Source organism: Equus przewalskii, chromosome 4, assembly GCF_037783145.1.
Source record: "Equus przewalskii isolate Varuska chromosome 4, EquPr2, whole genome shotgun sequence".
NCBI lineage: Eukaryota > Metazoa > Chordata > Mammalia > Perissodactyla > Equidae > Equus > Equus przewalskii.
In genome coordinates this window covers 14,285,551-14,306,224 of record NC_091834.1, presented here as the reverse complement: position 1 = coordinate 14,306,224, position 20,674 = coordinate 14,285,551, and the positions used below count along the sequence as shown (strand labels likewise).

Here is a 20,674-nt window from a genome sequence, read left to right as displayed (position 1 = left end):
TATAAGTGGAAGTGACAATTACTCATGTGAAAGCTCATCTGTTCGTGCTAAATACCTTTCATTCGCTCTAAAAGTAACTAGCGTTTCCTATCTTCAAAGTAGAGAACCAGGTTCTGAGGGGGCAGAGTGGGTACGAAGACAGGGAATATATAGGTCCTGCTCCAAAGGGCTTGTAGTGTTGTGGGGAGACATAAGCATGTGACAGAATATAAGAGATAATGGAAAAGTATCTCAGAGGTACAAAAAAGAATGCTGTTATAGCAAGACAAAAGAAATACTAAAATCTGCCTGGATCACCAAATCTTTGCATTTGATTTGAGCCTTTAAAATGAGATGAGATGCCCTCAAGAGAGAAGTCATTCCAGGGAGGGCAGAGGTAGGAGAGGACACAGCCCGCTTAGTGGAGGTGGAAGATACCAGAAGGAAACAACTAGTGAAGGATTGAGAGTTAGGTTAGGGCCAGAAACTGTGCATAAAGATCTTGACTTTATTTCATATACAGTGGGAGCCATGAAAGCTCTTTTGAAGGGCAGGAGTGACAGGATTTGATCTGTGCTGTAAGAAGGTAATTCTGGTTATAGTAGGGCGATAGGGGATGTCTTCTAAGAGATCCCAGCAAAGCCCAGGAGAGAAATGATGAGGACCCAAACGTAGACCATGGTAGGGAGAAGAAGAAAGAAGGGCTGGAAGAGGGAAAGTGAGGCGGCAAATGTTCAAATGTGGAGATGAAAAGGAGGGAGCAGTTGAGAACATAGGCAGTTGGGGGCATGGTGGCTCTAATTTACATCGGGTAAAAACACAGGGAAGAGAGGTGTCAACGAGAGGGTGGTGGAAGGGAAAGAATAGTGAATGATCCATCCGGGCAGGACTAATGAAGATTTGAATAGCAAAGAGGTTATTTTCAGGTGTTGGTGATTCATTGAGGAGGTCAAACTAGAGTATTACAGTCAGCCAGATTCAAAAGACCACCCCACGGGAGGTGAGGAGGTAGAGGCCGTCAGTGACTGCTTTCCCACCCACCCTACCTGGCCCTTTACACACAGCCCCATTTAAGCATCTCAACAATGCCTGAATCGTGACCTGTTTCAGTGATGAGGAGGCGAAGGGTGGAGGGTGGGGGATGGAATAACACGCTTTGGCCAATAGTCCCTAAGTGCTGGAGGGAGAATTCAAACTCCAAGGTGACACACTTAGACACTATTGATCTCCAGCTTGTGAAACGCTGGGTAGTACAGAGAAGGAGAGCGATGCTTGAACATCTTGGTGAGAAAGCGGAATTTAAGCTCAGAGGATATTTTCTCTTTTTATCACTTTGGGTGGCTACCCCTTCCAAATGAAGTGATTCATGGTTTCAGAGACACTCGTTCAAAAATGACCCTAATGGACAACAGGATTTAAGTAGTTAGAACATATATGATACTTTTTGTTTGTTTGTTTACTTTTGAATATGTCATCTAATATCCTGTTTACCATCAAACAATTATATTTCAAAAATAAAAATAATTTATATGGTGCTTTACATAAATAATTTTTAAATGAAAGCGATTTTGCTCCCTTTCCGTGCTCCCCTTCAAGTCAGTGGAAATCATTTAGCATCATGTATCATTTTAGCAACCTGACAATATGACTATCTCTGATTGCGACACTTCTGAGAACACTAGAACCCCCCGGACTCTTCATTTTGAGTAAGTTATAATTTAAATGCACAAATAAAATGCATTATAAACTTCTGCTCTCTCTCCACAGACGTGTAGTCCCACCTGGAAAACTAGCTGGAGACACCTGGCGTTACAGGGCGAGGGACAAGCCCCTACCTGAGTACGTGGTTTCTCGCCAAGCTTGGCTGACGCTCTTGCAACATTTCAAAAATGTTTGGCTGGCGAAGAAATGCCACAATCTTGTCATTATACGCTGAAAGAGACAAAAGTGCAGAGTTGTGGTTGAGTCTGCAGCCCAGAGATAATTTCTCTGATGATTGGAAAATGGCTGCTTGATACCAGGATTAACGTAGGAGTTCGAAGGGCAGGTAGCATGCTCATCAAAAAATGTAAGCTCTTGAGGGTTTTTTTCTGTGACATAATAGTAGTATTATTTTTAAAAGATCAAACTAAAAGCGAACCAGCTTTAAGTTAATCATCTTTAATGTTCCAGAAACTTAACCGGGTGTTAAGTCATCTCTTTGTGAACAGGTAAAGGAGAATAATAGCTCTCCATGAGGGGACTTCTCTTCTTTTCTCACCCCTCTTGGTCATTTTGTCATAGTTATTAGGGCAAAAAATTCTTTATGAGTTCAAAGAAATCCTTTTCTAAGCACTTGCCGCTTACCACCCGTGGCCATGGGTTGATCTCCCAGTAGCGACAAGGGAACTTTTCCAAATCCATTTAGACTTTCTCACCTCATTTCCCTTGACACAAGTGGCATTTGTTTTAGAAAGGGGTAGCTGAGGTTAGGAATGAAGGCTGTGCTGCCTTATCCCCTTACACACACAGGAAGAGAGATCTAAATTAAAAACTGCATCTAACAGCAATAACATCCATCACCTCATTTGAACTATGCTCTCCTGGACCAGATAACAAATCACCAAATGCAGTGAAGAAGAAAGGGAAGGTGGGTCTGGAAGAGAGCAGAGAAGAGAGAGGACAAAGAGAGGAGGAAGGGGAAGGGAAAAGAGGCAAAGGAGAGGACGAGAGTAAAGGGTGGGGAGTACATTATACCTTAAAAGAGCAGAAAGACGACAGAATCCTCAACATTCAAGGATTCAGGATAAGAAAAACAAGGCTAAGTTTCAGTTTCCAGGGTTCAAAAAGCATGATACGTACCCAGTGGCAATGACTCATGTTGATGTTGGCTTCGAATAGCAGCTACTAGGCTGTGTCCTGGCCTGCCCAGTAAAGAGGCTCCTCTGTTTCTAGAGACTTCTGAGGCCTAATTTCAAAATAAAATTATTAGCATTGGAAATCTGTCATCAATTTCAGATCGTCTTTTGATACCAGTTTTTCAATACGAGGGGCAAAAGACTCTGACACCACCTGAGTTAAAAAAGCAATGAAGTTACGATCCTCAAAGTGATAGAAAATGAGCAAGTTAAAAAAAAATGACTAAGTAGAGTGGTTGGAGTGCTATATTATGGTTTTTTAGAAAGTAATCGTGCCAAATGTCATGAATGGAAATCAAATTAATGCATAGAATAGACCAAGAAACGTTTCTCTTCATAAATATGTTAAAAAGATAAATTCTAGATAAATATTATTAGTAAAGGTAGGTTTATAACCCTCATCTCCAACAGGCAGCACTGAACTTCAAAACTGAATGTGGAACAGACTTGTTCTTTCAAACGGTGTTTGTTTCACCTGAGTGGCCATTCTTAGTTTAACGCCTGTTACTCCATTCTCTATGCTGGTGACTCTTCACAAAATTCTGCAAGATAAGCACTATTAATCCTAGTTTACAAATGGGGAAACTGATGACCAGAGAAAATGAAGTTTTTCCAAAATTTTCAACCCTGAGAGATAGAACTAGCATTCTAACTGATGCTTGACTGCCAAGCATGGGCTTACTGCTCCCATACTACTCGCCTGCATCCAGCATCTTGATTTCAGTTGGGCATTTTGACAAAACTTCATGGAATAAATAACTTGCTTAGCTTAAAACTGATTAATTGTGATAATGAATTTAGATCAATTTTAAATTTCAATAAATCCTCTAAGCTCTAGAACATGACAATGAGCTTTCTACCTGATTCCATACACATTTTCTTCTTTAAGGATCCCTGCAGAGTAAGCTATCTAAACTGGGACACTGTAGATTTTTTGAAAATCCATAGATTTTCAATATTTCCACATTCCCCAGATTTTTCCACATTCGCCAGATATATGGGGTTTGGAATAGAGTATGACTCATTTTGGCAAAGTATACCAAAATAGACTTTAAAAATATTTAAGAATTTTGAGGATTGCTTTGCAAGATACTTATAAAGAACTCAAACATCCAGATAAAAAAACGAAAGAAATTTCTCCCTCTGAGACCAGTGCACAATTCACTCACACAGAATTCCGGAGAGGTGATGAGACCCTATGCTACAAAGTCCAGAAAGGTCAGGTCAATCTCACAGTGGTCATTTAAGACCAGGCCATGTGTGATACTGCAGACGACAAAGTAAGACAGATTACTTAGGGCTTCCTAATTGAAGACGTGGCCATGACTGGTTTGCCTTTGGGTCCTACTTCCATACTCCACACAGACAGGAATAATATCTTTTGCATCCAGAGATGTGCTGCCAGTTCGCCATCTGTATGGGGCAGTCTTTGAACTGCTCTTCCGCAAGTAGTAGGGATGTAGATCTATCCTTCTTCTCGCCTGGTCCTTCTCTTTGCCCACAGCTTACTTTAGGGACAAGAGAATAGATTCTGTGCCACTTTGGTGGACTTCTCACTTTGATGTCATCAGCACTTGGCTCTGTTCAGCTGGTACAGCCAGACACCAAGATTTAGAAGCTGGTACTTCTGCAACAGCACTTGCCAGTCTCAACCAAATGGTTACGATGCAAGGTGATGAAAGCAAGGTTTGCTCATTACTAAAATATGCAATATTGAGCCTCTAGACTGCTCTTTTTTCTCCATGAATTAGTAAATATATAAAGACTTTCTGGGACTGAAATGATAGGCCTCTTTTCCTTGGGGGGAATTATGTCAGCCTGCCTTAATGCGTGTTAAAATATTTTTGATGCTGTCAAGACAGGATTCTCAAAGCCCACTCAGTTGAAGATGACCTAAGTGACGAGTTACAGAGAGAAACTTGGGAAGCAGATAGATCTGACAACAGACCTCGAGAAGGCTTGGCTGTGCACTGAGCTCAGTGACGCCTGCTGTCACACCCTGAGCGAAGGTATCTAACTGTCGGTGGGTTACCCTGAAATGAACAGGGCTTTGAAACAGGAACAAGCTCACTTCTCTTCCTGGCTGTCATAGAGAGTTCTCGTGTTGGAGACATGCTTTAGGGAAAACAGTGCCTAGCTCCGAGGTCACCTGCTCACTGGCAAAACTAAGCCAGATTGAAAAACTTCAGAAACGAGATGAAGCCCAGCTGCTCTGAAGGTAAATGATGGACTGAGGAATATGCCTCAAGCTGACTGTGAGTGCGACAGAGGAAGCAACACAGGGAGAGGTAGGGCTTGGGCGGGGGGGGGGCGGTCCCTGAGCCAGAGAAACGTCTGCCAAGGGCAGAGGAGGTGATTACAGAGCGGTACTGGATGGCCTCCAGGTGAGAGCTGGAGGATGCGAGGTTAGATAGAAACGATCTTTTCCAATGAGGAGCCAGGAATTTACAGGAATAGAGACAATTTCAGGCAGTGCCGGAGGAGATTCTGAGATTCTAAGATTGGGCTAGAATTTAGCATGTACTAGGATCCCTGCAGCCCTGAATTGGTACTAAATGGTCCATCCTGAAGAATGTCTAATATCCACTGAGTGACCACTTTGGATCTCACTGCAAACATGATACTAACATTTGTTTTCCTAACTACCGGAAATGACTGGATGAATGGATTTTTCCAATTAAAACCAAAATTATGTGACTCATTAAATTCCCTGGCATCTGGTGCTTTTTGTCTTACTGAGGTTTTCAGGTGTGTGTGTGTGTGAGAGAGAGAGAGAGAGAGAGACAGACAGACAGACAGACAGACAGACAGAGGAGAGCCCACAGTGGGCTGCTTTAACCCCTGACACGCCATGACTATTCTACAGCTAAAACCCAGAATGCACTAGGGACTACTTTTAGAATTTCTTTTCCATTTGATGTTGAGATAGCTTTAATCATAATTGCAAATGTGAAAACTTCAAACATTTGGTTCTCTAGACAAAACAAAATAGATATGCTCAGAAAATAGTTTTCAGTGACTGGTAAACAAGCTTCTCTTCTGTGTTGCAATTTGGAAATATGAACTGGTGGTTTTTTAAGCTGTGATTGAAAATTGTAGGTTTTAGACTGAATTCGGGTTAGCAATCAGCTAACACTCTCCTTGAAAATGCTGGAGACCTGATGATAAAAAAAAAAATTAGCAAGTTCAGAGGAAAGGCCCGAATGATTCATTTCTAGATTCCTTTTGTATTCTAAAAATAGATCACTAACAAAGTTTTCAGAATTGTCTCAAGGAAATAAAATGAGAGACCTATGTTTGAGTTGTTCTACATTTATAATAGTAAAAAGTGGGCAATAAGCATAATGTACAAAGAAAAGCTTGAGATAAATTAGGGTAGATCCACATGATAAAATATTATAGAAGAATTTCATGGCATGGAAACTGTCCACAAGGTCCTGTAACGGTAAATTGGGATGGAGAACCACCGACAACATGATTTAGTTTTTTATTTCTACGTGTACAAGGGAGGGTCTCCAGATGGGGTATTTTCACTGCTTTTCCACCTGTGTCTGAGTTTTCTACACTCATTACATACTACTTATCATTAAAAAGTTTCTTTTCATAGGTGTCTGAATTTTATCCAACCAAACCTTGTAACCATGCATAGGTTATGTGGCATCAAGAGGAAAATTACCAATTTTAAGAAGCAATGCAGAAGTCACCCTCTCCGGAGACAAGCTTCCTGGATGACGACTTCTCTGGGACATTAGAGCTAATGAAATGACTTTTGTCATCCAAAAAGCTTCCTGCGAAGAATGACTAAGAGTGACTTCTGCTTTTAAAGTGAAAAGTCAGTTTCTTTTCCCTGCCAGACTCTGGCCCTTTCCTGAGGCCACTATTGTTAAGCTTTTTTCTGTGTACCCTTCCAGAAAATTCATATGACTAATGATTTTCTCACTTGACCAAGAGAAGGTGGTAAAAGAAATGAAAATGACGTGTTCTGTTATCTTTCCTAATTAGTTAATTTATTTTGTTAATTGCAGTATAAACAAGACAAGCTTGACCTTCAGTGACTTCCTTAACGATAGAGAGACGGGATCTGATATTTATAGTCTGCAATGTTCTTTCCATTTATCTATAGCCAATTCCATTTGGACACTATGGGAAGAGATAAGGTCTGTTTTGTTGGTCCTTAAATATACTACGGACAGATGTGCCACTGTATTAAAATGCATGTTAAAATGTCAAATAATGGTCTTTTTATGCATAAAATCCTATATTCCTGATAACTGCTTTCAGGAAACTGCCTGAAAATTTTTCAGGGGAGGTAAAGGCTAACCCAAAAGGTGTTTAACAGTGTCTCTATTAGTAACCTATTGCTGGGGTTTTGAGAGAAACTTTTACCATGTAGGAGTTGGAATATAGAAACTGATTTTAATTGTGTCCTTAAGTGTAATTATAAAAAATCAACTGCTGAGGGGGCCGTCCCCATGGCCCAGTGGTTAAATTTCCGCATGCTCTGCTTCAGCAGCCTGGGTTTGTGGGTTCGGATCCCGGGTGCGGACCTACTCTACTCATCAGCCATGCTGTGGAGGCATCCCACATACAAAATAGAAGAAGATTGGCACAGATGTTAGCTCAGGGCTAATCTTCCTCAAGCAAAAAAAGAAAGGGGGGGGATTGGCAACAGATGTTAGCTCAGGAAAAATCTTCCTCACCAAAAAAAAAAAAAATCAATTGCTCAGCAACACTCAAGAGAATAACTCATGAAGGTGATGGCAAACATTGATTCTTAAGGCTGTGGTCTAAGAAACATCTGTATCTGATTCCCCATTACCTGTGCCATACGACATAGAAAAATCACGGACTATGAAAATAATTCATTGATTATTCCCGAGTCTCATATTTCTGTCTGCTTACCCACCATTTCTAATTGGGTATCCTGCTGTTTCCACACTCACCATCAGCTTATCTAAAGACAAAGCCGCCATCCTCCCCACCTGGCTGTGCCGCTCATCTTCCCTATGTGTTAACGGGACTGTGACTCTAACCTCACAGGCTTGAGAATCACAGAGCTGGAGGGGACTTCAGGGGCCATCTAGTCCCCTTGTCTCCACGTTCAGACAAGGAAATGAGACCCCAGAAAGGGAAGGAAGGCACAAGGATCCACAGCTCCTCCGTGGAGAAGCCCAAGCTGGGACTCCCACCTGCTGACTCGAGTCCCAGGCGCCCTTTCCTCCACACCTCTCCACTTCCCTGAGGCTTCCTCCCCCAGGGTGTCCTCTGTTTTCTGTCTCTCTGCCACCTCCCTACCTTACACCTGGCCTGTGGCATTACCTCTAATGGGCCTTTCTCTCTCAACTCCCTCTTTGCCACAATCCTTCCTCGTCTTGGCCTTCATTGCCTCCTCGTTAAAAGACTAGTCTACCCTGGCCTGGGAGTGAGGGAAGCTGGGCTGGGGTCCTGAATCCTCTGTGTGACTTGAGTTCTTGGTATTTCAATTTACTTGACTACAAAATATGATTCTTAACCAGACTGCTATTACCACCTAGGAGTGTTTGGAAATGCTTGGGAGGTATTTTGTTTTATTTATTGTTTTGGTTGTCATAGTGACGGGTGAGGTGGGGCCCTCCTAATATTTAATGGGTGGGACTTGCCAAAAAAGGGCCTGCAATGGCATGGGACAATTCCACACACCAGAGAACTGTCCTCCCCAAATGTCAACAGTCTGCTCCTCTTGAGAAGCAACAGATGAATTGACCTCTAAAGCCCATTTTCACACAAAAATCATCATATTATTCCAACCCAATTTGTTCAAGGGACTCAAAAAAGTTCCAGCTCTTCCATGTGGCATTCAAAGCTTTCCCAAAACCACGTGGAAACTTACTATCCTGGTCGTATGGAACTATTCACTGTCGCTCTACAGACCTGTCTCAATCCCGCCTCTGCACCTCTGCTTACGCTGTGCTCTCTAGGGGACTGCCCTTCCTCTTCCTTGTACCCAGCTAGATTTTACCAATTTTTCTAGTTCTAGGTCAAGTACCTTATTTTAAAAGATATCTTCCCTTGGCTTCTTTTGAACTTCTGTGGCACTGGTCCTAACATCTCTCTTGGCACTCAATCATATTCTAATTTGTCTCGTTACTTAACTTTGTATATTCTTGGCCTGGCTTCAAAAATAGAATACAAACGTCTCCAGGGTGGGGATCACATCTCCCACTTCTTTGCATTCACAATGCTCATAGCGGCCATGCACTTATCAATCTTTGTTGAGCAAAATCACATCACAGCAAACGCAATCAACACTGCCCCCTCTCTCTATTGTTCTACCAAGGTCCTCCTCATCCCCCAGGCTGTGTGCTCTCGCAGTGGAGGACCAGATATTTGTTTTCACAGAGGCTGGGTCTTTGTTCTTTTTGGTGTGCTGCCTCTGGATCAGATATCCTCTGCTGCCCAGCTTCTCTCTCTGTTGCTTTTCTTGGTTCCCCCTTATCTCAGTGCGAAGCTACCAGCAGAGAGAGGATGGGCAGAGGGATGGGAGGGGTGTGAAAAGCTGAAGAAGTCAGTTGGAGAATGGATGAATAGGAAGTATACAGATGGCTGATGCACATTAACATCCTTTCATCATTATGTGTTAGAGTCTTTCTTGGCTGATGCAACTGGTGCTTTGTCACTAATGTTGATATTCAATGTGACTGTGTTTGGACTAGTCATATCAAATAAATGTTTTGGACCAGGTAATGCAAGTGGTACTCATGATCTTAATCTTGTTCTTTCAACAGAAAGGTTTTAATATTTATATTTTCAGGTTAATTTTTTATAGATGTAAGCGATCTCTATCTTTAGGGGATTCATCCTTCATTGAGTAATCGAGATTTCCATTTCAGTGACAGAGAATCTGTGCGCAGCGCTCAGCTGCTTTTATCATATGTAGTTACCCTACATTAATACTGAAATTGCCTTAATAATATTAAAAAGCTGGACATTTTAAATAAATTAAAATGGCAACTTCAAATTGATGCAGAATTTTGAACTGATCCACTATCAACTCAAGACAATACATCTTGCACTTTGTGAAGTTTATAAAAGTGCCACCAGAGAGGGGGACTATGCATGTTGAGCTGGGAAGCTGGGACAGTGCTTTCCGTGGGCTGTGAACATATCTCCTGCTGAGTGTCTGGTCTCTGGAGGGTTCTGACACCCATATAACGCTCCAGGATGTATAACGCTCCCTCTCTGCGCAGTCACATACGCATTTTACATCTATGCAGAAAGAAAGAGTTAACATGCTTTTAGTAGTATGCTAAGTCAATGATACCTAAGATGACTCCATGAAAGAAAAATCCATTTTATCGCACTGGCAGTAAACCCTGAGTGCCCTTGGTTGCAAATAGTTATGTTTCTCAGGGTATGCAGATGATTCCCCTGAAAAAGTAGTAAAGAAATTTGTGTGCACTAGGCTTTCATTAAAGCTGGTGCTGACACGCCATCAACAAGCTCTTCCCTTGGGACTTCCGTCTGCCCTCTGGAGGCTGTTGGGTACATCAATATTTTCCCAGTTTCTCCTGACACGTCCACTGTGGCGCTCCTGGAATGACTCTCTGTAGGGGCCATATATATATTTCTTTTCTTCCTACACCACTTCTTCCCTTCATTATAGTCTAATTTTATAAGCTGTTTTATGGGAAATGGTCCTCAGAGCTCATATCTCCTGAGATCCTGGCGGTTTCTATGAGAAGGTACAGACACTTGGGAAATGCCAGTCGGGACATAGAAAGGTATTTGTCCATAATATTGACAGGAATTGATTGGAAATAGAAAAGAGCTCTGTTCTGAGTTTCGGTTTGAGAAAGGAGGACGGGGGTATGGGATACAGAGACAGTAATTCAGAAAGGCAATGAATGTGATGCTTAAGAAAGGTAGTGGCCTCTCACGGCTCAGCAGCAGGCAAACCATGGGGAGTAAAAGAAGATATAAATCAGGGAAGAGCATAAGGTGGGATGGGAACAGAGTATTCACATGGTCCCATTGACTTGCCCCAGTTTTTAGCCCATATGTATATTATTGAGGTCTTCTCCAGGGTCTGTGGAGAGGTAGACATCTAAAGTCAGCCATACACTGCACAGCAGTTCCATGGTCTTTTAAGAATTTATATGTGACTGGCAGGCCTTAGGAGGCACGGCTCCCATCATAGGTGTAGGGATCCCCTGACATGCTACACTTTCAGTTTTCTCTCAATTAGACAGATCTTTAACAGCGGTGATTGTGTAGGACTAAAGGGAAGGCAATCGGAAGATGAGTCTAGGGAGTTAAGTGGGTGACCTCAAGCCATCATTCATTCTTCTACACAGCAGTATGGATATGGCTCAGCCCCATGGGGAATAGGCAACCCTGGATCCTGGCCGCTAAGGACTAGCTCTGGCCCCACGAGAAGAGACAGAGCCTGTGACCCTGCGAAGGGTGGGGTCGGGGCAGTGGGTGATGGTACCTCGCCAGCGCTGTAACTTCGGAGCCTCTGGAGGTGCTGTCGATGCGTCAGATGATTGGGAAGACGACCGTTCTGAAGAGGGATTCGGGGGTCAATGAAAGTGGTGGCTCGACTGTTGTGGTCCACGAAAAAGGACTGCAGACAGACCAGCAAAAAAAGGCACACTGCATGAGAATGAGCCAAAGTGAAGTCAATTCATATAAGGGAATGCTACGGGGCTCCAGTCATGTTTACTTCTGTCCCTTCTTTTGATCTATTCAAGACTAGCTGGAAGAGTGGGGCACTGTGCGCCTGCTTGCTCAGTAGTTGAATGAAGTGATATCAGGCATTGATACACACTTTACACAGTGGAGTTATAGAGTCGGGACCATAACACTTTACTCAATACAGAAGATAAGAGAAATAGGGCCTTCGACGGATCAAAATAATACTAGTAATTAATAATTTATAGAGGGTTTTATTTTTAAAATGAAATTTATTTTTAAAATAATTTTTAAAATAGCTCTTTTTTGATTATAGGTTAGCACAGTCTTACTGAGAAAAAATTTTAGAAGGATAAAGAAGTCGGAAGAAAATAACTAATATCATCCCAAATATCACAATCTAAAGGTAGTCACCAAAATATTTTTTGGTGATTTTTTTTCTAGTGTTTTCTTTTGCTATGCAAATATACAAATATATACATATTTTCCACACATCTGCACCTACAATTTTCTTATAAGATTTTTTCACCTATTATTTTATGAGCTTCCCCTAAGTTGTTAAACATTCTTTTAACATAGACTTTTAGTAAGTCTATGGTATTCAATTTGATGGATGCATAATAATTAATTTCAGTATCCTCTATCATTGGACATTTGACTTTTTCACTGTTAAAATAATGCATCTTATACATAAATCTTTGTGGCATGTCTGATTACTGTATATGTCCTAATATATGACAAAAGTTATTCTATAAATCTACAATTACCTCATAAAAGAGAAAATACTTTTTTTTTTTTAAAAAAAAAAACCTCTTGTACTACAAAACAATCTTTCAAATACTCTCTTTTGAACAAAATGTAATGTTTGGTGAAAATATCTTTGCTTAAATGACCTCAATCAATGCTCATTTTAGATACGTCCAGATGTCACCTGACAGAAGTAGTCAAAGAAATTTTATACAGATTTAGACATTATTCTTGGGAGGTATAAGCGTATCATTTGAAGTATTAGATGTCATTGTAAACAAGCCTTTCAAAGAGCTCCATAAGAAGTCATTCAGGAGGTGGTTTCATTATAGAGATCAAAAATGTCCTCCCGCAGGACACAGGTGAATAACTCTCCTAGTGTCATGTACATCGGTATCTGTGGCTTGTAATACAATTTCCCAGGAAAGCGTCCCACGCAGATTCAAAAAGGCCGTCTGTCCAACAGCTTCGACAGGACTGAAGACGCATTGTGAAAAACTGTGTTTGATGGTTCATTTTGTCTATTTAATCTGTCAAACTGGTGGATAGAAAGCACGTTTTCCTACTATGAATGTGTTTGTTTCATTTCTTTCATATTTCGCTGTTATTTTTCTTTATATAATACGATATGATTTTATTCATCTCCTAAGGGGATATGATTATTGTATCTTTGTTTTAATTGCGCCATTGATTAATATAAAATCTTTCTCTGACCCCGTTTAATGATTCTGGACTTGAACTCTCTTTTGAATGATATGAATACACCATGACTGAGTTTTCTGTTATTGTTTTCAAACTATATTAATATTTATTCTTTTATTTTTAAACTTGCTGAATCATTTCTTAGGCATGTGTTTGATAAGCTGGATCTGTCTTGTTGCCAGGTCTGAAAGTGTTTTCCTTTTGGTACGCAAGCTTATCCTGTTTCAACCTACTGCCATGACCGTTAGGTTTGGCTTTACTTTTGTTATTTTATTCTTATTCTTTCCATTTGTTTGCTTCCACGTTGATTTTTTTGTGTTTTGCTATATAAACTGTATTTTGTTTGATTTATCTTTTCTAGGAGTTTGAAAGAGAAAAATCTGCTTTTAAATGGCACAGTTGCCTTCAAAGTTTGTCAAATAACTATAGTTAGCCTTTGTTTTTCAAATTATCCCGTTTGACTCCCTTATACCCAACGAGGAACGTAACACAACTTTCCTCATCTGCTCACCTGCCCTCTTCCCCTTTCCTCATCTTTTTTATTCTAGTCTGGGGATATTGATCCAAATTGCTCTTATACAACTATTCCATTTTTATTATACATGTTTTCCTATATTTAATTGAGGCTTTTCCAATATACTTTAAAGCATTTTAACAGCAATTATTTACATCTATATGTATGCATTTGGTTGACTGAAATACTCACACCAGTCCTTTTATACTATGATTTTCCCATTATTGGCTTCCTGTTCTTCGTTTGTGAGCCATCTGGAGAATGGCCTTCGGTGTTTTCTCAGGATGGGTAAAGAGGAGGGGAGCTCTGAAATCTTGTACATGAGGTTGTTGTTCTGGTGTCTTCACTTTCGAAAGATAATTTGTCTGGATATCAGATTATTGGGCTGCAACCTTTTCTGATCAATAACCTGTAGTCGTTGCTTTGTGGATTTTTATAGTTTGGTTTTAAGGATGAGAAATTTGAAGCTGGTCTGATTTTAATTCTGTCGTAAGTAATTTTCATATTATCATATATTGATAAGATTTAAAAAATTTCTATGTAAAGACATTCCAGATTATGCGTAGATGGAGAAGCTATTTTAATCAATTTTATTATAACTCCGTGAGCCCAATAAATCTGCTCACCTGAATAATTTGTTTTAGATCACAAAGTTTTATTTTCAGTATTAATATTTATATTTAACGTTTAATTGTTGCCGCTGTACTATTATTCTGATTTCTTCTTCAGGAACATCTATAAGTCATTCATCCACTAAAGATTTATGGAGTACCAACCATGTGCCGGGCACTATTGTAGGCCCTCAGGGTTTCATCAACGAGCGAAGCAAAAATCCGTGCTCTCGTGGGGTTTGAAATGCTGCCAGGAGAAGCAAATAAGACAGGAAACCTAACACATATGTAAGTTACATGGTGGAGCGCATGGGCTGGATCTTGGGGAAGCAGTGGTATTAAACTGGGTGGTCACGGGAGGCCTCGCCGAGAAGGTGAGATATGGTTTCTGGTTTTTTTAAACCTTATCCTTCACTGTGTGCAATGTGGCTCCTTCCCTCTGCTTTGGGGGCTGGCGCTGTTTCCATGTTCTGATTCTGTATCAGTGATCTGATTTTACACCATGTCAGTTCTGCTCTCTTTCATCTCTATGCTATTACATTTTGTTTCCCCTTGCAATCTTAAAATGTTTATTTTCAGCCCACTTTCCTTTCTTTTTTAAATTGTAGTAAGAACAAAACATGAGATCTACTCTCTTAAAATTTTTTTAAGTGTACCATACGGTATTGTTAACTATAGGCACAATGTTGTAAGCAGCTCTCTAGAAATTATTCATCTTGCGTAACCGAAGCTCTATACCCATCGAACAGAAATTCCCCATTTCCTGCTCCCCCCAGCCCCTGGCAATCACCACTCTACTCTGTTTCTATGAGGCTATTTTATTCTATTTTATATTTTAAAGATTGGCACCTGAGCTAACAACTGTTAGCTAATCTTCTTTTTTTTTCTTTTTTTCTGCTTTTTCTCCCCAAATCCCCCCAGTACATAGTTGCATATTTTAGTTGTGGGTCCTTCCAGTTGTGGCATGTGGGATGCTGCCTCAGTGTGGCCTCATGAGTGGTGCCATGTCCGTGCCCAGGATCTGAACCGGCGAAACCCTGGGCGGCCAAAGTGGAGCGTGCGAACTTAACCACTCGGCCACCGGGCCGGCCCCTATGAGGCTACTTTAGATATCTCATAAAGGTGGAATCATGCAATATTTGTCCTTCTGTGACTGGCTAATTTCACTTAACGTAATGTCCTCCAGCTTCATTCATGTCATAGAATGTGTCAGAATTTTGTTCTTTTTTAAGGCTGAATAATATTCATCGTACATATATGCCACATTTTCTTTATCCATTCATTCATCAACAGACATTTAAATTGTTTCCATATTTTGGCTATTGTGAATGGTATATCAAAGAACATGGGAGGGCAGATAACTCTTTGAGATTTTAATTTTAATTCTTTTGGATATACAGCCAGAAGCAGGATTGCTAGATCTCATGGTGGTTCTACTTTCCTCTGTCTGCTTCCTCTCGGCTTGTTTTCTGTTTGTGGCTCCTCCTTCTCGCTCAATAGAAGTCATGTGCTCCTGTGCCATTTTGTGGATAATAAGCAGATATCTTTGAAAAATGTATTTCTATTTTCTGAAGAAAATTACACGATGAGATATGCTTTTTCTCAGATGGAGATTCTGTTTCCTTCACGTAGCAGTGGGTCCTCGTAGGCCCCCTCTCACTTTGTCATTGTGTGTTCGCTCCTCAGTGGAGGAGGCTGCCTCCATGATGCCTGCCACAGACAGGATCCCACCTGTCTCACCAGCCACAGGCCCACTTCCTCTCCGGATGATAACCACCCTCCTCAGCTCAGCCCTGGAACCCAGTTTGGGCCCACACGCAATCTCTGCTGAACTTGGGCAGGAAGCTGTGTCCTTCCCTCTCAGACTTTCAAAACGACAGATGAGTCAGACGCCATTTTGTTCTTTGCTCCAGTTTCTGTCTCTGTGACCCTTTGCAAGAATGACCCTGCTTTCAAAGCCACCAAACAACTCAGCTGCAGCCTTCTATCCCTACCACAGTGCATACTAAAGGGAAGGCTGTCGTCTCGGAATGTGTTGAGAAAGAAGCAGATTGGCCAGATGAGGAACGAGAGGATCATCTGGTACTCTGGAACCCGCTCTAGCCACCTATGAAGATGGCTTTTGCATAGTGAGCTTCGCCACACCATCCTTCAGTGAGTGGTGTGCCAAAAGCCCAGTATCTTGGGTGGCACATTCTTTCCAGGTTAGAGGGTTGATCCGCAGGATGTAGTCCAAAAATATTTTCTCAATCTATTCTCATCATCAATGGGCTTTAGCAATGAGGTATTCTTTTATTGACTCCAGTTGCCAATCTTGATCTTGGATTTTTTTGGTGGACATTTACTGCAGATTAAGAGGACTACTGCTGACCTGCCATATTATCATGGATTCCCACATTAACGTATTTATTCTTAACATCTGGTTATAAAATCATGAAGGCAAGGCAGGCATCATTATTGCTACTTTATGATAAGCAAAGTGAGGCTCAGAGAGGAGAAGTGACTGCCCAGGGTTTCACGTTCAGAATGAGATGGAGCAGTCCTCTGCACATGTCCTCTTACCCCTATTTTTTCCAATATCCTCCATTGTTCCTCTCTACCCTAGGGATTGTGACAACAAATTTCAAATTTAAGGCTACTCCCCTCCAACAATTCAATACAATGTATGCCTCTTAGAATTTTTGTGGGCCAACTGTGAGTCTGTGTGTGTGTTCACTTAATAAGAGACCAGAGAGACCGTTCTCTGTGTGTGTATATAGTCACACAGCTAGTTTGTATTATAACTGAAAGCAGGACTCGAGTCTTCTCATTTCAGATTCAGACCTTTTTCTTTCCTGTATATGATACCATCTCACTAAACAGAGTTGGGGGAAAAAAATCTCTTGCCAGAAATTCCCTAATACGTATTCTGAAATGGCTAAAACTCACTGTGTACGTCTCAGCTGCTGTGCTTTCTGCTAGCAGGATGACCAGGAGGCTGTGCGTGACATGGAGAACCAGGGCTAATGGCATTTGGGGGCATCCCTGGCATGGCACTGGGCTCCCTGCTGTTTGCATCTGGTACGAGAGCTGCAGTCCTGGAAATCCAAGGCTAAGCAAGCTGTTTGCATTAGTATGAGCTGTTTGCATAAGAAACGCTGCCTTTCTGTTCACTGATTCATAGCGGTGATCTCTTGGCATCTTGCTTAAATGATAAATGTAAATGTGGCCACTGCAGACCACTGAGACGAAGCAGGTGCACCCCAGCTCTGATAAGATGCTCCTTTACTTTCTGTTCTGGCTCAGGCTTTATTTCCCACCCTAACACATGTCAGCAAGTCCTCACAGTATAAATCACCGTCATTCTCCCAGTGGAGCCCACATCCAGTAAAAGAGAAGGTCCCGGGGAGCAGATTCTGGCTATGGTGGATTTTCTGCTACACAAGGCGTGCCCCTCCTCCCCCTAATTCATCCCTGACCACAGAGTTGCTGATCACAGAGCTCCACTGGACTGAGGGACTTGCATTAAGGGACACATTCTTTCCCTACACACTGCAGAGAGCCCAGGATCTGAGGCAGGCTAAGGGGTTTGTGAGAGAGGGATTTGTGGCTCCCAGGGGACAACGACACCCCATCAGCACACTTTGGGGAACTGTGGCTTTGCAGTTCACAATCACAGAGGAAAGGAGCGCTACAGTGCACTTTCCCATTGAGACACGTCTACTGGCAAAGCTTCTGATTCCTTTGACCCTAAAAGAGGGAGGGATTCTCCCTACCGAAGTTCATAAAAGATTACTCAGGGACAATTCCTTAGTGAACCGTTTGGCCTGTCCTATAAATACATTGAGACGACTGATGGTGATCAAGAAAAAACATCCCCACTTTAGCGAACTCAGCTAGGCTTCTGAAGCATCACTTGGAAGGACCAGTTTTAGTTAATGTCACACAAAGGCAAGATGCAAGCCAGGAACCTCACACGGGCCCGGTAAGTAGACCCTATCCCTGTTTGACAGGCTGTTTTAATGAGAACTGAAGGTTTATTAGGGAAATTACAACGATTAATCTAATAATGTCACTCTCATTTAACTAATAATTTCATTCCCTGAGAGTTAGCTGCCCAGGAGGCAAAACGATAGACAGGCCAATGAACATAATGTGGTTTCAAATTTAAAGATAAATTTAAAAAGATGTGGGCAGCAGTTCTCAAAGAGGTGTGATTTTGCCCCTCGGGACATACAGAAAGGTCACAACTTGGGGGGAGCTATGGACATCAGTGGGCAGAGGGCAGGGATGTGCTCGACAGCCTACAATGCACAGGACAGAAACCCTGATGCAGAGAGTTACCGCCTCCCTTCCTCCTCGTGGCCCCACAGCACATCGCAGACACAGGCTTTCCTCTCCTCACCAACCTCCCTCCTGACTCTCCCACCTTCAGGGAAACAGCCTGTTGCATGAAAGGCCCACACAGCCGTCACGCTCACCTTTCCCTGCTGGTCCGTTTTGATCTCCCAGCCCCGGGGCAACTCCAGCCGCGTGTCTGCGAACATGTTGATGAAATTCACCAAGTCCCGGTTGTGCTGGTAGCGTTCGAAATTGCGCGCATCCCGCCGGACTTTCAGAATCATGTGCTTTAAGCAGGTGCTACTGGTGAAGACTCGGTAGGCACTCTGAGATGGGCAGGGCCGATTGGGGTAGGGGGTGGGGGGTTTGGAAAAACAGACCACGCACACTTTGAGCATGTTAACATGATGTGATGTGATTGCTACACAGCGATTTCATGCGAGCCTTGAGAGGGAGGCCTCAGAAGTGGAGATCTTGCTCAAGAAGGAAACGCACACGGCAAACACACATGAACTTGTTCGCGATCCCAACTCTACCGGCTGCTGGGCAGCCTTGGAGACCGTCAACCTCCCCGTACATCTCAAAGCCTCCCCTCCCTCCCCATCCTCCCTCTGTCTCAGCAGTGGCGCTGGGCTCTCCTGAGCCTCCCTCTACCTCTCTGAGCATAGCTCCTCTCTCTGCTCCACGGTTCCTTCTCTGACTGCACAGGGCGGCCCTTGCTCCTCTTGTCTGTCTATAATAGGGAGTATTAATTTAGGGTCCCTGGGAATTTAAGGCTGGACTTCAGAGGTCTGTCCCTCCTTTGAATCCTATGTAGAAACTTTGGTGTGTGGAGGGGTTGGGGGATGAGAAGAAACAAAGAAAGTTGCAGGAGTTTCTAATTGTGCCAAATGATAATTTTATGGTACATGGGGCCGGTATGTGTATGTGTGTGTGTGTGTGTGTGTGTGTGTGTCTGTGTGTGTGTGTGTGGTGAAAAGAATGGCTGCTCACAGCCAGAGTGGGCTGGCGCAGTGGCTTCTGCCAGTCCAGGGCCATCTGCTGTCCATGCTGAGGGCATCCATATCTGCCATCCTTGTCCCCCTGCATGACCCAGACCTGCACCACTGGGCAGCTGCGCTGGGTCCAACCACTGGATGTTCCAGAGACTTCTCAAGTATAACTCTTTAAAAACTGGTCTCTCCTCCCCTAGCCACAGCCTCCGACACCTAATCAAACTCCTGCCCCTGCTTACAGGAGACACAGTGTGCCCAGAGCAGAAAGGACTCAGACTTTCTTGAGTCTTCATCTCCTGTCCCAACTTGATCACGGCGGTTCCAAACACTATCAGTTCTATGCAGAAATATCTCCTGAACTGAGTCTCTCCTTTCCTTGCTCCCAGCCCCTTCCATAGGGCAGACCTTGATCATCTTTCATGGGAGTGGTTGACTCAGTCTTTGGTCTTAGCTCCCCCCCTCCCCCCCATCTCTCTCCACATTTCTCCCACAGAAAACGCTTCAGCAAACGCCCTGCTCATTTCTGACCAACACCCCAGCCTGCAGAGGGTTCCTGCTGTCTCCTGCGGGAGATCCAGCCTCCCGCCCTGACTTACAGGCGTTTTGCTACTTGTTGTCGAGCTCTCCTCCCACCTCTTTCTGTCACCACACTCCAGCCCCACGGGACTCAAACTCCGCACCCCTTCACTGCTGTCCCCTTCTCCCTCTGCCTGGGACTGCTTCCCCACCCACTTTCAACCCTCAAGACCCAATTCAGCAGTTGCTCCCTCAGGAACGCCCCCTGGTGTCCATCTCCTGTGTGTCCAGAGCATTTGGTTTCTCGCTGTGGTCAGGCCCTGTCCTGTCACGTCTGACTCGTCTTTTCACACAGCTGTGGCTCCACAAAACGGGGAGCTCCTGCTGTTTAAGTGTGACCCTACTCTGTCTTTGTGACTCCAGCACCAGATCTGGGCCTGCACCGCAGAAAATGTTTGTCGAATGAAAGAATTAATGAATATAACGATATCATGTCACTGCTTTCTCGAAAATACCAAAAGAAATGAAAAACTACATATGTAGAAATCACATCAAATTTACCTTAAGCATGATATTTGAAAAGCCAATTATAATAAAAGGAAACCCAGTTATTTACCTGGGAGAAATCTATTTTAAAATTTCTTTAATGAAAGTGATTTTATAAGATGACTCAGGCCGAAGGGAATCTGTCAACTTCATAATCTTGTTCTCTGAAAATAA

At 42.7% G+C, this 20,674-nt stretch overlaps 1 protein-coding gene across 6 annotated transcripts in view; it reads right to left on the bottom strand.

Annotated features, from left to right (window-relative positions):
- The window catches only part of HECW1 (HECT, C2 and WW domain containing E3 ubiquitin protein ligase 1), a 394,020-nt gene that overhangs the window by 66,521 nt on the left and 306,825 nt on the right, over nt 1-20,674 (bottom strand). For all 6 annotated transcript variants that reach the window (XM_070617193.1, XM_070617192.1, XM_070617194.1 and 3 more), the window contains 4 exons: nt 18,584-18,769; nt 11,347-11,481; nt 2,821-2,926; nt 1,815-1,911 (listed from right to left, as the gene is read on the bottom strand). In XM_070617193.1, the coding sequence (XP_070473294.1) occupies nt 1,815-1,911; nt 2,821-2,926; nt 11,347-11,481; nt 18,584-18,769 (524 nt within the window). The remainder of the gene's footprint in view (nt 1-1,814; nt 1,912-2,820; nt 2,927-11,346; nt 11,482-18,583; nt 18,770-20,674) is intronic.